Source organism: Mus caroli, unplaced genomic scaffold (genome assembly GCF_978045245.1).
Source record: "Mus caroli unplaced genomic scaffold, Mus_caroli_1 scaffold_8, whole genome shotgun sequence".
Classification (NCBI taxonomy): domain Eukaryota; kingdom Metazoa; phylum Chordata; class Mammalia; order Rodentia; family Muridae; genus Mus; species Mus caroli.
In genome coordinates, this window is record NW_028227263.1 from 33,554,509 (window position 1) to 33,570,218 (window position 15,710).

Consider the following 15,710-nt stretch of genomic DNA (forward strand, 5'->3'; position numbering starts at 1 on the left):
AAATCCTTTCAAAAGGTGGATCAGACAAAGCTTTCCCATGATGCAGATGCAGCGGGGTGAGCAGATAGGAGGTGCCCCCCCCCTCCCCTCCCCCCAGACAGTTGGTTTCCTGCTGGGGCCATTCAGGTGCAGTATAACTGCTATTCTATACATTTACATGTGCCGAGGTGAAGAATGGAGGCAAAACAAACTTGATCCTCAAAGACTGAGTGGAAGGAGGCAGTCAGCTCTGTGCAGAAGGGTGTGTCCCTGGTGAATAAGGGAAATTCAAAACCAGCCTTTCCTAGGCGAGAAGATGAGAAGACTCGGCAGGCTGGGCAAGGCTGGCCTCACCCCTCCCCTACAATGACATTAAAAATAGCTTTCTTTGTTGTGAGAACACCCCTGATTTGAGCTCTCTCCATTTCTCCCACTGGAATCCAACCAGAGGCCCAGCAGGTAAATCCCTCCAGGTGCCTAGTGTAATGAGAGGTCCCATGCTAATTCCCAGACTCCCACATGAAATCAGGGCTTTGTCCGGGCTCTTTCACCGAGAAGAAAGAGATGAAATGAACGCTACCCTCAGAGGGCCTCCGGCAAGCCCACATGAATATGTTTTGATTCCTGAGACACAAAACCATATATCTGAGGGTTCATTTCGGTATTTAGACCCATGCACATATAACACGTTTCCATCAACCAATTGTCGCTGCAGACTAATCGTTTACAATCGAGTCAGCATTGAGGTGAGATGATCAAGAGCAGGTGAAACAGGAGACTCTGCCCCACGTGAAACTTCTGAGAATAATCAGTCCCCATATTGCATCTGCCCCTCACTCAGCCGCCCCGCCAGTCTCTCCATTGGAGCGGTGGGGGTGGGGTGGAGCCAGCTGGCCCCTGCCACCTCTGCCCTGCTGAGGTAGTTTCTCTGATCAGCCACCTGGGTGGGGCATGCTGCCATTTTCAGTTTGGAAAGAGAAGCCTATCAGTCTGCTGCTTGGGAAGAGAGACATCACCAAATTGTCATCCCCCCCTGGCCCCCCAAATGCGGAAAACATCAATTGCATCGCAGCTCATCAGAGCCAGCACCACCTGCCACTTCCTTTCTCAGTGGTAATTAACACGCAGTAGCTCGGCATCGATTGATTCCAAGCAGCCTGACGCTGCCAACAAGGAAGTCTAAAGAAAACGCTACAACCTGAGAGAAGTGTTCACAGCTTTAGTCACATGAGTTTATTCTTATTTCCAGACTACAGTAGTTGGGGGAGAGAAGTCCTTCTACTGAGGAGAGTAGATGATTTTTTTCAAAGCCATTTATTTCCTTATGCTTTTCCTTGGGGATGCCAGTGGTTTCCTGACTCATGTTTCTCTTTGGAGATGAAGGCGGCAAATCTCTTTTCTGCAGCCTAGCATCCAGCACCCCACCGACATTCAGAGAATGTTGAATAAGTAGATCAATAGGTGGACGGTTGGGGAGACCACCCTTAAGAACAAGTCTTGATGCAGCTTGGGTAAAATCTGAGCTGTGATTATCAGAACCTGTCTGGCTTGCCTCTGAAGCTGTGAAATATGACCCAAGGCTGGAGAACGAGGCCAGTTCTTCTCGACTTTCTACCCTAGAACTAACTCTTCTGTAGTTCAGAATCCTTTCACAATCCTGCTTTGTTGTATAAGCGCATGCTCACACACGCACACACATGCACATACACAAACACACACCACAACAAGCAAAAAATAAAAACAAATGTCTTCAAGATGTTGTGCCCTGTAAATTTTGAGTGTCTAGAACATTCTCTATTGCTAACAGGCAAGCCCTGTTAAGTAGCTCAGCAGCCACAGTGTAATAACCCAACAACAGGACCAAGCATCACCCTCCTCTGGCCACCTTGAGAGCATCTTTTTTATAACTAGCTAAACGTGCCAGTTCTTTTTCACAGGGACAACGTAGGAACTGTAAACTTACACATCCTCTGTTAAATACATGCAGCCGTCAGACAGGACACTTTCATCTAACTGGGAGAGTGGAAACTATACATCTTTGTCAGAATGATTCATCCCTGTGCATCCAATATTCTTCTCAATTTCTTTACAAGGGCTGAAAAGAAAAATTTTGAGACAAAGTCTGCCTATGTAACTCTGACTGACGTGGAACTCATTATGTAAATCTGGCTGTTCTTGAGACTCAAAGAGATCCACCTGCCTCTGCCTCCTGAGTGCTGGGATCAAAGGTATGTGCCACCAGGCCAAAAATATTTTAATGATCTCTATATATGTTTATTACTCTGTAAATCACTGCCTCAAACATTGAGGCATCATGTTACTTCCATTGTTATATCTTTGTTTTGAAAGGTCCTCTTCAAATGACAACCTAGGAGAATCAGAATGACAGGAAATCACATAACCCATGTCCACTAAATATGAAAATAAAAATAACTTGCCAGAGATGTCAGGTTTTGTGGGTAAGTAGATAAGAATATGCCACCACTGTCCTCAAAGTAGAATCAAAGGCACTAGAAGACTCAAAAGAAAGCAAAAGGAATAAAAGTAACCACAGGCCTTGGTGTCCCATAGCGGGCTGTGCCTCAAAACACTGCACAACTGCGGTCAGACAAGATCTCTGTGCATCTAGATCTGGCTGTCCCCAGCCAAGCTGACCATACAGACAGCCTTTCAGATGAGGGTGGTTAATAGGTCAACCTAGATTGAGAAAAAAAAATCCAGCCACCATTTACAGTCAACAGCTACAAAGCACCTTTGGCTGAGGAAACACTTAAACAGTCATGGAAATGAGCATACAGATACACACTTAAGAATCCTCTAGTCTCATCACTAGCAGCTTAAATCTTCTAAGGATTCCATAAAAGGAGAACAGCCAAATATTTTACAACAATATAAATCACCACTCTAAATCTTGCTGTCTTTCATCCCTGTGTGCACTGTCCAAATACTCAAGGAACCCCAATGTGTGCACACTCAAGTCATCGACAACTGTGTTTCTGCACAGTTTAAATTTCCATCTGTCTCTCTGTGTCATTTTGTCTGTCTCTGTGTCTGTCTGTCTGCCCCCCCCCACACACACACACACGATTCAATTTGGAGTTAGATAAATGCGGTTAGCACTGCCTGCACTGGAAATCAGAAGTGGTTTGTCCTTGTCTCTCAGGGACCGTGCACACTTCAGATGAGCACAGGTGAGCATGGCGAAGCCCCTTCCCCTGGTGCCTCGCTTTGTTTGTTTAGTAGATATGTCATGTTTTATCAACAAGTGAAAGCTTCCCTTCTGCCACCACCACCTCCTCACTCCCAAAGCACTTCAGGGCCATTCATTCCCTAAAAGCACTTATTATGGTCCAGGGTTGGAAGCAGAGCACTGTGGGAACAACAGGCTTCTCTGAGTCAGAGGATTTGGTGAAAACCAAGAATCCTGCTGGCATGAATTTTAAGTTTTATTTCCTTTTTTTCTTTTTCAAAAAAAATTAAATTAAGGCTCAAATGTTTTTGTTCAACCTTCATTGCTTATGTATATTATATTAAGGCTTATAAATATACCTGGTAAATTAAATTCACCCTGGATTGAATTAACACCTGCTATATGAGTTATTGGCTTTATTTAATCAGTAATCTCAGGGTTTCTCTGCTTTCTCTGGAAACACAATTTAAATATTAAGCTAATCTTTAAACTGCTGCTGCTGCGCCCTGACATTTGGAAACTGGTCAGCCATGCAAAAAGGACAAACACGCTCGTATTAATGAAAAGGCATTTCTTAAAAGTCTTAAAACATGTAACTCAATGAACAAAGAAAACGGCTTTCCAGGGAAAAGACAATGCTGGTCATCTGCCTAGAACACCTGCACTCTCAGGACCGGCTCTCTGGCACTGCCAAGTTCAAGGACCTTTCTCACTGTTCCATTATAGCCTTTGGGAAAAAAATTCTGAGAATCTACAACAGATATAAGACCTAAAAGGGATGTTTGGGTTTTTGAGACAGGGTCTCTTTATACAACTCAGGCTATCCTGGAACTCATAGCACTCCTCCTGCCTCAGCCTTTCTCAGCAGGGATTACAGATGTGAACTACCATATGCAGCTCATATAAGAGACATCATTATCTTTTTATTATTTTTTTTAAGGCAGTAGGCTTTAAATTCAGTGCCTCGGTGGGAAAGTGTGGTGTTCTTGGCTCTCTGGCTTCAGCGGGGAAGGGCACTTCAAGTCCTGCTGAGCTGATAGCCTCTGGAGAGAACAAAGTTTTCAAAGTGTTGATCTTGGGTTCTTTCTTTGACCCGCTGTTCCTCTAGGGAATCCACGAGCTTGTTTCTTTGCTCAATCACCTGCATCATCTCCTCGAATATTTCTTGCTCCTCCTTTAGGTCATTCTCGTCTTTCTGGCCCTCTAAAGAAAAGAAGAATAAGGAAAAAAAATCAATGCTCGGGAAAGACTGGGGTCAAGGGAGTTCTTAGCAGAGGAGTTCACAATGGTTCTGGGCTTGTTATGTCCTTTGGTTACAAGGAAGTGAATCTAACACCAAGGAGCTATTCACAAAGCCACAGAGAAAAGTAGGTGCTTTGTGTGGGAGTCAGCTCAGATTTCACCTTGAGATTGTGTGTGGACACGCTTGTGTGTGTGTGTGTGTGTGTGTGTGTGTGTGTGTGTGTGTGTAGAGAGCACAGAGAAGTTAATGTAGCCATACCCTGTCGAGCCTCAACCTTCCTTCCTTCCTTCCTTCCAAGGAAGAAACTGAACAGGAGAAGGGCTGTTTTCCTAAGCACATCTGAGCTACAACAAAGCAAATTGCCAACCAGGGGCTCCTAAGCCAGTGAGAGCAACATTTCTGTCATTTGTATACAATGATAAATTGTACCTTTTGTTTTGTTTTAAACAGTTGATGTATGTGTATATGTGTGCATGTGTGCACACGATCTCCTGTTTCCCAGGCTGGCCTCAAACTTGTCAGATAGCTGCAACTGGTCTTGAACTCTTGATCCTCCTACCTCTTCCTCCAATGAACTGGGATTATAGGCATGCACCACTGTGATATGCATGTGGAGGTCTAAGGACAACTTGTAGGAGTTGGCTCTCACCTTCCACCATGTTCTAGGCAAGGTCTCTCTTGTCTTTGCTGCTGGGATTATAGGCATGCACCACTCTGGCTGGCCTGTATACTTTCCTTAATAGTGCTATGTAGTGTGGCCTAATATGGTTTCTTACAAATAGAAATGGTTGGGCAGATAAAGGTGCTTGTTATCAAGCCTAATGGCCTGAATTCAATTCCCAGGCCCCACATAGTGGAAGGAGAGAAATGACTCCCATAAATTGTCCTCTGAATTCCACCAATGTGCTAGAGCATGCATGGTCCCTACCCCCATGAATAAATAAGCAAAAATGTAATTTTTTTAAAAAGGGAAGATATAGTCTGAGCTGGGTATGGTGGTACACGCTTATAATCTCAATACTTGGGAGGCTGAGGACAGCTACAGTTTAGGGCCAGCCTTAGCTACAAAGAGAGACTTTGAATGTGAGAGGGGAAGTGCTTTGAGTCCACCTCAGGCTGGGGGCTGTGCAAGCTAGGATGGGTTCTTCATTCCTATCTGTAGCATGACTTGCTCAATTGTGAGGTGTGTGTGTGTCTTCAGCAGGGGCCCCAAATGTACCCCATACTCACCATCCTTGAGCATTTTCTGTCGTAGTTTCTGCTCCAGTCTGCTCTGATGATCTTCCAGTTGTAGTTCTTGGGCCCTGAGTACAAGAAAATGTTCCAGCCATTAACAGGGGACTGTGTGAAAACGCAAATGGAGGCACCCATGGACCAGCAGTCTTTTTTCCCATTAAAATTGGCATCTTTTAATATGTCTAATAGAAAGTATTGCCACTGTTGGGGCCACCATAGGTGCCCAGAAAAATGGCAGAAATACGTTGAATTTGAGAGAGGATGAGAGAAATGTAGAGAGGTTGAAGGCCACCAAACTGCTCTTTAGGGTTTGCCTCTGTGGGGAACAGCAGAGCACGGAATGGAGCTGAGTCCCCTTGGAAGGTCAGCTGGGAACTTGGCTTTTGAGCCTGGGGATGCCCCAGTCATTTCCTACCATGTCGATCACCAGATGCTGGCCCATGCATTGCTGGGGGGATCCCCAATGCCACTCTGGAGTTCAGAGAAATGAGGATCTAGACAACGTGGTGATGTCAAGAGGTGATAGTTTGAGCTACGTGATCCTCAAGACTAGAGAAAATGAAGGGTTGAGAGGAGAAGCACTGAGTGTCCCCCAAGGGCTCAGCAGGCACCGCAGCCCACGTACCCTCACAGAGACTAGAGGGTGAGGGAGAAGAGGGGGGAGCTAGGGCCACAATGATGCCAAGGTTCAGGAATGAGCCCCTCCATTCCTCCTGTTGGGACTTTCTCTTCCAGACCCAACCTGCATTTCCATGTGTCCCTGTGACAGTGTTGGGGTCACTCTAGTCTACCCTGTTGTTACCATCTGTTTTCTTATTTCACTTTTTTGTTTTCAAGATGGGGCTTCATGTAGTACAGGCTAGCCTCAGACTTGCTGTGTCACCAAGAATGACCTTGAACTCTTGCTCTTCCTGACAACCTCTCCACATACACACACCTTTACCCTTACATACAATGCTGGTACTATGATTGTGTGCCACCACACCTGTGGTACTGGGGGTTGAACCCAGGGCTTCACGCGTGCTAGGCAAGCACTCTCTCAGTTAAGCTACGTCCCCAGCCCTGAAACTGCTTTTACTTCTGTTTGGGCTAAAGTTCTGCCTTATTACGGACACTTATCATCTCTGGACTCAGAGGTGGTGGCAGCTCAGATGGCAGGGAGAATTCTCTGGGGAAGCTTAGTGACATGGGGGCCACTATAGAATCAGCTTCAGTGTCATGTTGAAGCCCTGCTGTTCCTGGGTGGCTCACAGCCAATGGCTGGGCATCGTAGAGATGTGAGAGCTGACATGGTTGCCAGCACTCTGATGGCTTGTCTCCAGTCTGATGTTCCTGGGTCTTAGCTAAGACCCAGAGCTATGTTACATCCGGAACTCCTCCTGCCCAAGTCGTCTTCCTTCCTCCTCTGTTTTTATTAAAGAATCAGAACTGGGGTAGGGGCCCAAGACTCTAACTCTACCCATCTCCTGCTCTTTACCCTTCGTAGGTGTCATCCTCAAGGAATCCCACATACCACTCATTCTTTCTTAACTTCACATCCCAAAGAGTCTGATGGACACACCCATCTAAGACATCTCTCCTTGTTCATACAGGTCTTTCTCCAACCAAAACCTATCCTCCAATATTCCTTTGTCCAGTGCACATACCCTGGTTGTCCTATTTGACTTCTTATGGAGAAGTACTCTCCTTGACCGGTGTACTCTCTAGAGAAGCTGCTGGCTCTGGTCTGCAGCCATACCAGTCCCTCTCTTCCCCAAGACAGATTCTTGTCTCCACCATGGAACCCTTGATGGACTTTCTTATTGCCATCACACCTTGTGTTCACTTCTCAGCAACTCCCCCGACCTCCAAAGTGCTTGGATTCTAGGCTTGCATCTCCATGACTAGCTGTGGCCTATTTCTATAGAAATCAGATGAGTTCCTGGTATAAAGAAGATGTTCTTGATAGTCTGTTGGAAGGATTTTATAATTCAGACCTAGCCCCAATGCAGACTGTATATATGGCGGCATATAAGGACTTTGTAGCTAGGCAGATGTGGACACACTGCATAATTCCTCTGAGACTTACTATACTCATCAGCTAAACAATGGTCTAGAAACAAATGATTGCTAGAAAGGATTCCCCTTCCCCATGCCTGGCATTCCCTTCCATGTGGTCAGAAAATGGTAAGTGTAACTCTGGTCTCCTTCTCTAACCCTTCCACCCCCACTCTCAGGATGAGCCATGTTCTCCTCAATTTTCCCAGGCTCAGCCTATCTTCAGCAAGCACTGGGCTTTGCCTGGGATTTTGGTAAGATTTCATAGTGCTGACACCTTTAGTCCTTTAGGCTGCTGGTTCCTTGTTTGGTGGGAGGAGGAGGTGCCCTGTGTATTACAGGGAGAAAGCTTAGCATCCTTGGCTAGTAGTCACTAGTTTTCAATCAGAGCCCTATGTGTGACAACCAAACACATCTTCCCGGTCATTGCTAAATAGCCTCCACCGGGAATATCACCTCCCCACCCCCACCCTTGAGACCCAAGGTCTAGGAAAAAGTCTTTTCCCTTAGGATCAAGTAGGTCCACTTCCTTTTTTCATTAGGTAGACATATCCAGTTCTGAGATTTGGCTACTGTAATGGGTTGAATAGGAAAGGCATGCCACATCCTGAGCCCTGGAAATAGTGAACGTGATGTTATTTAAAAGGGGGTCTTTGCCGACACTGTTAGGGACCTTGAGATGGTCACATGTGGATTATATTATTAGGCCGATAGCCCAGTGAGAGAAGACTTTTAAGAGACAGACACGGAAGAGACACAGACACACAGAGAAGGCTGGATGGAGACATAAGGTGCTGTAGTGACAGAGCTATTGCCAAGGAATGGCCAAAGCCACAAGAAGTAGAAAAGGCAAGGAAGGAGTCCCTGTGAGAGCATCCAGGAGAATGAGGCTCTCTCAGCCCCTTCATGTGGACTCCTTGCTTCCAGATTAAGGAAAGACATTCCTATTACTGAGTCATGTACTTGATAGTAACTAAGAAACTAGTTAGTCAGCCTGCCTGGGGTCTTATCCTCGGCCATTAGTCACTATTAATAATGCATGTAATATTTGGATGGCTTGCCTACTTCTCACCTGGTTCAGAACCCTGGCAGGGAAGAGTGAACCACCTCTAAAGTCCCCAGATGACCTCTCAGGGGTGGAGGAAAAATGAAAATGCACAGTGTAATTCTGGAGTTTAGTGGTTTATAGACAATGCTATTTTCTCTTTCTTCAGAATGATGTGTGGGTTTGGTGCCCTTTGTCTGGTGCAGAACTGTGTGATGAGCTGGGATCTTTCTGACCATTTGACCAGGTCACCAGCCCTTTCTCCAAGAAGACACACAGACAGATCAAAGACAACCAGGGTTCAGCCTTTCTTTTGTTAAAACCACCAGGAAGTGGTCAGGCAGATTCCCCATGGTTCACACAGAGGGGCCAAGCACAGATTCCCCACTGATGGTGGTGGTGTGTGTGTGTGTGTGTGTGTGTGTGTGTGTGTGTAGAAGGTAGCCAGGAATAGACCGGCTACCTTCTAGCTCCTGACCTGCTACTGAAATCTATTTTAGCCACTGAACTCTGCGGAGAGAGCAGACAAGTAAAGAGTCTTGCCACTAATGCCAGCATGATATGCAAGACACAAAATACCAATTTGCTTCAATCACTGTTCCGTATGCACAAAGAAGAAAAACCCTGGGACTCCAGCCAAGGACGGTGAGCCACCCGCTCCCGCTACCAGGCTGTTAGCACTCACTGTTATCTGTGTTGCTTTACTTACATGATCAGTAGCTCCGACTCATATCGCATTAATTTATTCTTCTCCAGAACCAGCTTAAACCATTCCTGCAAAAGCTGGGCTTCATCCTGTGTCCCTGAATCTGCTTAAGAAATCAATGGCAAATGGGTTAGATTGGCATTTCTCGCCCCATGATCAAACTGCTTCCGAGCCACTTTAGCGGGCCATGTTTATGGCAAGCAGGGCTCAGCAGGAAAGCAGTTCCTGGCACCCTGTGGATGCTTCAAGGTCATGGGCATTGCAAATGAAACCCACCTGAGCCTGCTCTGGGGGGAGGACTGCTGGGCATGGAGGATAGGACTACTTCAATTCCAAGGTTGCATGCCCGTGATGACTAATGTCCTTCCCATAAAGGACTCATCTCCTGCCTACTTGTGTGTCCATAAAACTGATGTCTGTTTCTGCATCAGAGAAGCCCTAGCTGCCCAGTGGTGACCTTTGCTCATGCTCTTCACCCCTCTGCAAATCAAACTCCTAACGAGTGCCCAGGTGGTGTGTGGTCCCTTCCCATCCAGGGATGGTCACACGACACTTGATCAAAGGCTGGTGACTGGCATTTTGATTGTTTCCCCCTGAAGAAAAGCCAAATGATGAAAATAATACAATTAGGATCGAATCGAGTGAGAGATAAATATGTACTCCTATATTATTACAGAATAGATACTCCCTTTTATTGAACATAATTATGCACCAAGTGCATGCATGGTGCCCACAGAGGCTAGAAGAAGAAAACAGATCCTTGAGAGTTGCTGTGTGGTACCAGGGGTCAAACTTGGGTGCTTTTAGTTACTGAGACCTCTCTCCAACCCCTGATTCAAGATTGCAAAAGTATTCTATTGATTTGGTTTATACCAAAGCCAGAGGTTGAGTGATTGTTATATTTGCTATCTCTAGACATTTGGAGAGGGTTCTGTGTGTCTACTGAACAATAATATTGTCAATTAATCTTTGTGACCAGATAAACTCAAATCACAACAGAGAAACCTTGTGGAAATATAGAGGAGGTAGGGAGATTCTCACACCTTTGCCCTGTGATCCAGAGTTACAGACATGTTTTTTTAACAGCCCTGGTCATTGAAGTTCATATTAACTTACAAAGGAACTCTGGCTTTCCACAATAGCAATGGTACATAGGTGCTCTGTGTTTCGTTTAGGTAGCGAATCTTTCCTTAACTCAGTTCAAGACTTGGTATACATCTCATTACATACCTTGCTGAGTGTGGAGAGGGGCACCTGATATCTTAGCACATGGAAGGCTGAGGTAGGAAGATCGCCACAAGTTCAAAGCCAACACGGTAAGTTCCAGGTTAGTCTGGGACTATGTAGTAAGACCCTGTCTCAGAAAATTAGCAACTAACCAATTAACTAACTAAAAGAAATTAAATACCACCCTGTTTATTCTTCTGTTATAGGGAAATCTTTTGCCCAACTGACAAATTTCTTTTTTAGAAAATGTCTCTGTGTGGGTGAGTGCATATGAGTGTGGGTGCCCTAGGGGTCTAGAAGAGGGGCATGAATGCCCTGTAGCTGGAGTTTTAAGTAGTTATGATGTGCGCATTGGGAAATGAAATCCTGTCTTCTGTAAGAACAGTAAATGCTCTTAACCTTTCCTCCATGGGGCACCTACACACACACACACACACACACACACACACACACACACACAGAGGCATACACACACACACACATTTAAAAATAGTAAATTCTTTAAAAAAAAGAATCTAAATTCACAGCTCTTCCATTTTATCATCCATCTAGAGTCAATTTCTTCTAGATGTTTGTTTAATGTTTCTATATTAAGAACCATTTTCCACGATAGAGAAAACAGAAAAGCTGCAAGTTGGAAATGCTGTTTCTCCTTATCGTCTAACAAGATACCATCTGCCACCAGCCCTGGGCTTCCCCTTCCTTGTCCCCGATCCAAAAGAAACAGCTTTAAAGCACTATTTTACTGTTTGCAGAGAATCTTTCGGTATTGTTTTTCAAATTCAATTCGCTCTGCTACACGGACATGCCTGATCTACTTAGGCAATGATCATCACCTGCATGATGTGTCCCTGTGTCCCTGCTTCCGCCTTATGTGTCCCTTGTGGAACTCCTGTCATGGTGGAGACATTTCTTAGATGTCACAGATGACATGTGTGGAGCAAACACAAGATGAACTGAGCCACTTAATTTTCCTTTATCAGCACACTAAATTTGTGATCTTATTGGCTTTGGTTCAGTTTTTTAAAGCCTTCTGTTCTTTAGCAGACACAATCCTTTTGGGGGACTCTGCAGATACAGCTACTTGTAAGGGTTTACAGGTGTCCCCCGGAGGCTCCTGTGGCTGAACATATGACCTCTAGCTGTTTTGAGAGGTTGTGGAATCTTTAGGAGGCCAGGGCTGGCTGGAGAAAGTGGGTCACTGGGGGCAGGCCTTGAGGCTTTAGAGCCTGGCTCCACTTCCTGTTTACTCTGCTTCCTGAATGCAGATTCCATGTGACCAGCCACCATGCCTTCCCCTCTCTACTTTCACTCCTTTTCAACCAGTGTGCCTTCCCCATCATGATGCACTCAATCCCCCAGAAACCATAAACCCTTATGTTTATCTTGTCAAGGTATTTTATACAGGAGAGTAACTAAGATACCAGGAAACCCGATTTTTCAGTGTCAGATATGGGGAGATCTTGCTCTCTTAATCCCAATAGTGCACTGAAGGGTTTGTCCCACAGTTTCTACTTAATGATTGTCCCCTATCACATTCTGCCCTTGTGGCGCCTATGAAGCTTAGGGAGCGTTACCTCTCGATGTGGGTATGCGGGGAAGGGCATGGACTTCTAGGTCAATCAGGCTTGTGATATTCTCCAAGTCACCTCTTATCTCTCTGCCTTGCTCTTCCCCACGTTTTGAAATGAGGAGGCTGGCGGTGCTACCTCGAGTGTTGGTTAGGGCTGCTAAATGAGAAGGTGGGGAAGTCTCAGCACGATGCTCTGTACATAGTAACACTTCAGTAAACTGCCCCTTTGCTCCTGTGTCTGCCTCGCTGTGTCTAGGTGTACAGCTAGGGTTAGTTTCCATTCATCTTTAAAACCTCAGCTAGGTGCTTAAAACAAAGCAAAACAAAACAAAACAACAAAACATAAAACTTTGTCTTTATCTAACAACTTGAAACCACCACCACCAGCACCTTAGTGGCACTTTTCCTTTTCCTGCTCATACAATGGAAATGGACCATCTACAAAGATGTGAATGCATGGTGCCTATCCAGGTTCCTTGCTTTCCTGTGTCTACCATTGTTTTCCAGTGGCTTCAGCTGTCACAGGCAAAGCCCTTCCTCCGCAGAGCAGTGACTCCTGACCTGGAGGGCTGTGTGACCAGAAGGCAAGGTGGCTTCTGGCCATGACCAGGACAGTTCAGTTATCTAACTCTTCCTTTTATCCTCTGCTTGCGTCTTCGGTCAAACTTCTTTGCTCCTGAATTCTTATCATGGATCTTTTCAGACACATTGGAAAGATTTCACTTGCCATAATGAAATCAACACTTAGTGTCTGCGCAAGATGGTGCCCACCCCCAGCACTTGGGAGGTAGAAGCAAGAGAATTGTGGGTTCAAAGCCAGCCTGAGCCACATGTGATTTCTGTCTGGAAAAAAAAAAAAAACCAACCAACCAATCAACCAAAACAAACTAGAGCTTAACACAAACCAACTTGTTAATTGTCATTTATAGTGACCTAGTTTTGCCCAAGAGTGCTCTCAAAACCACAAAGCAAATTATGTCAGTCTCTATTGAGATCCAGTGACCCTCAACATCAAATTCAAGTGACCAAGCCTGGTGTACCCTAGTCTTCGCTTACCTGGGCGTGACTGGCATACAGCGTCCAGCTGTTTGTTTTCTGAATGTAAAAATAACAACAACAACAAAAATGTGTAAAATCTGTTTGAAGCCATTCTGGTTTTGTGTGTATTTTCCTCTTGAGGGATTGCCATGCCCCTGACTGCGTGCAGATTGATGTGTGGTTTTTACCAGGTCCACTCTTGTTTGTCGTCTGGTTCAGAATTCATTCTTTAGATGTGATTATTTTTCCCCTCCTTAGAATCTGTGCTAATTTACTGTTCACTGCAATTTTGTTAACACGCTGGATATGCTTTCTGGTGCTTGCTGGCATTCGAGTGGTTATGGTGGAACCCTCAATGCACTGTGTGGGGCACCTTCCTCAGAGTGCCTGTGGTTTCAGGCCTGCCTTCTGTACTCTGGATTTTGTCTATACATGGCAAGCAAGTGCTTTAGCAATTGTGCTCCAGGTCAACCCATGTCCTCTGACTTCTCATGAGCTCCAGGCTCAGTTCACACGGGACGGCTTCACAGCTGTCTCGATCGGCCTCAGGCCCCAGAGTTTGGAGTATAACTGTCCCCACAGCTCCTTGCATACTTTAATGATGATCCACAGATGTTTGCTGTAGGGTTTCAGGATTAAGTCCTATTGCTGAAAGATTTTTTTTTAATCCTAAGTAGATGTTGAATTTTTTATTACATTTATTTATTTATTTATTTATTATTGTGTGTGTGCACACACTTGTGAGGGTCAGAGGACACCATGAGGGAGTCAGTTCTCTCCTTCTATCATGTGGGTCCTGGGGACAAAACTCATTGTCAGAACAAAACTTGGTGGCAAGTATCTTAAAGCTCAGAGACAGCGCCCTGGGCCACGGGTATTAAGGTTTTTCAGATGAACTTTGCTCATGAATTGAAAACATCATAAGGTTTCCTTTACTTCATTTTTAGCTTGGTGGTTCTAAAAGTCACACTTGCTTATCTTATTTTTTCAAACAGTTGGATTCATGTTCACTGGATCCAATAATTTTATCTTTCGAAACCTCTGTCATATCTTTGTCTGCCCTGATCATTTCTCCTCTACTTATTTGTTTTATTTTAAACAACCAACTTAAGATTATCTCTAGTCTTTCAACACAGCCCTCAAAGAGGTCAGTGGTCAACCTTTTGACATTGTGACAGGATGTTACCATTTACAAAGTTTACACCAGATAACTACACATGTGAGAGACCCAACAAACAAACAAACAAACAAACAAACAACTTCATGGCATACGTTTATGATTTGTGCTGGGCTGCATTTCTAGTTGTCCTTGGGCTCCTGCAGTCCATGGGCCATAAACCGGATACACCTGTGTCTTTAGGATAACCACTGAAGCTGTGATGGAGGGGACAAGTAACACATGGCTACTGATATCTGTGAATGACGCTGTCTTCTGTGCAGTGTGAGCATATGCATGTGTGTGTCTTTTCCAAGTGTGCAAAGCACAAGGTTTAAGCATCTTATGCCTGGGCCTCTCCTGTGACTCTACAAGAAGAGAATTGTGTGCAGCTCAGAACCCCACACTGAGCGGACTGTACAACCCACTCATTTACTGCTTGGTATAAAGGCTGCTGTGCTCTTTATCCTGGGCTTCCTAGCTATGGCACTAGCTTTGATATGTTATTGAAACCCATTGTGTCATACCCTGGGACCTGGGGCCAGGCCTCTTGTGTCACCATGATGCTGCTCCTGCTGTTATAAAGAAGTACAAGTTCTGTTCTTTGGAAGGACTGGACTTCAGCAATGCCTTCTATGGATTTGGGGAAAATCAGGCCAAAATATTTGCTTGCTTCAGTAATTTTGGATTTGAGTGACTCCTGGAAAGCCTCTGTAAGGGCCCAGTTCTTTTCTGACAATATTCTATTGGAATACAGGGTTAACATTACCTTTGGCTCCAACCCTATGGTCTGCCTGTACTGGACAATTGTGGAGATCTCATTCCTCCCTTGAGCTGCTTCCTGGAAGCACAGAAATCGACCACACAGGACAGCTGGCAAGGAGTGTAACCTTGGACTCGCTGCTTTTCCATTCAGAGACTTACAGAGATTATCTAAAGGGCATCTGCTCCCCAGACCCCATTCCCAAATGATGGCGAACTGTCAAACAGGCAGTTCTCCACACCACAGGCTTTGTCTGCTTGTTGATCTGTTTCAGTCAGTTGCTATTGTGCTGGGAGTGACAATAAGAATCTACTCTGGGGGCAGGAGGGTCGGCTCAGTAGGTAAGAGCACTTGCTGTTTGGTGACCGGCAACTCACAACTGCCTATGACTTCAGCCCCATCAAATCTAATTCTCACTTTTGGCCTCCATAGGTACCTGTACACACACACACACACACACACATCTCTAAAACAACAACCACCACCAAACAGGCCAGCTGGTGAGATGTCACTTGCT

At 45.2% G+C, this 15,710-nt stretch overlaps 1 protein-coding gene across 2 annotated transcripts in view; it reads right to left on the minus strand.

Moving 5' to 3' along the window:
* Nucleotides 1-4,072: 4,072 nt before the first annotated feature.
* Nucleotides 4,073-15,710, minus strand: part of Mical2 (microtubule associated monooxygenase, calponin and LIM domain containing 2) — a 185,822-nt gene continuing 174,184 nt past the window's right edge. For both annotated transcript variants that reach the window (XM_085841396.1, XM_085841395.1), the window contains 3 exons: nucleotides 9,440-9,539; nucleotides 5,643-5,716; nucleotides 4,073-4,372 (listed from right to left, as the gene is read on the minus strand). In XM_085841396.1, the coding sequence (XP_085697522.1) occupies nucleotides 4,188-4,372; nucleotides 5,643-5,716; nucleotides 9,440-9,539 (359 nt within the window). In that variant the 3' untranslated portion in view covers nucleotides 4,073-4,187. The remainder of the gene's footprint in view (nucleotides 4,373-5,642; nucleotides 5,717-9,439; nucleotides 9,540-15,710) is intronic.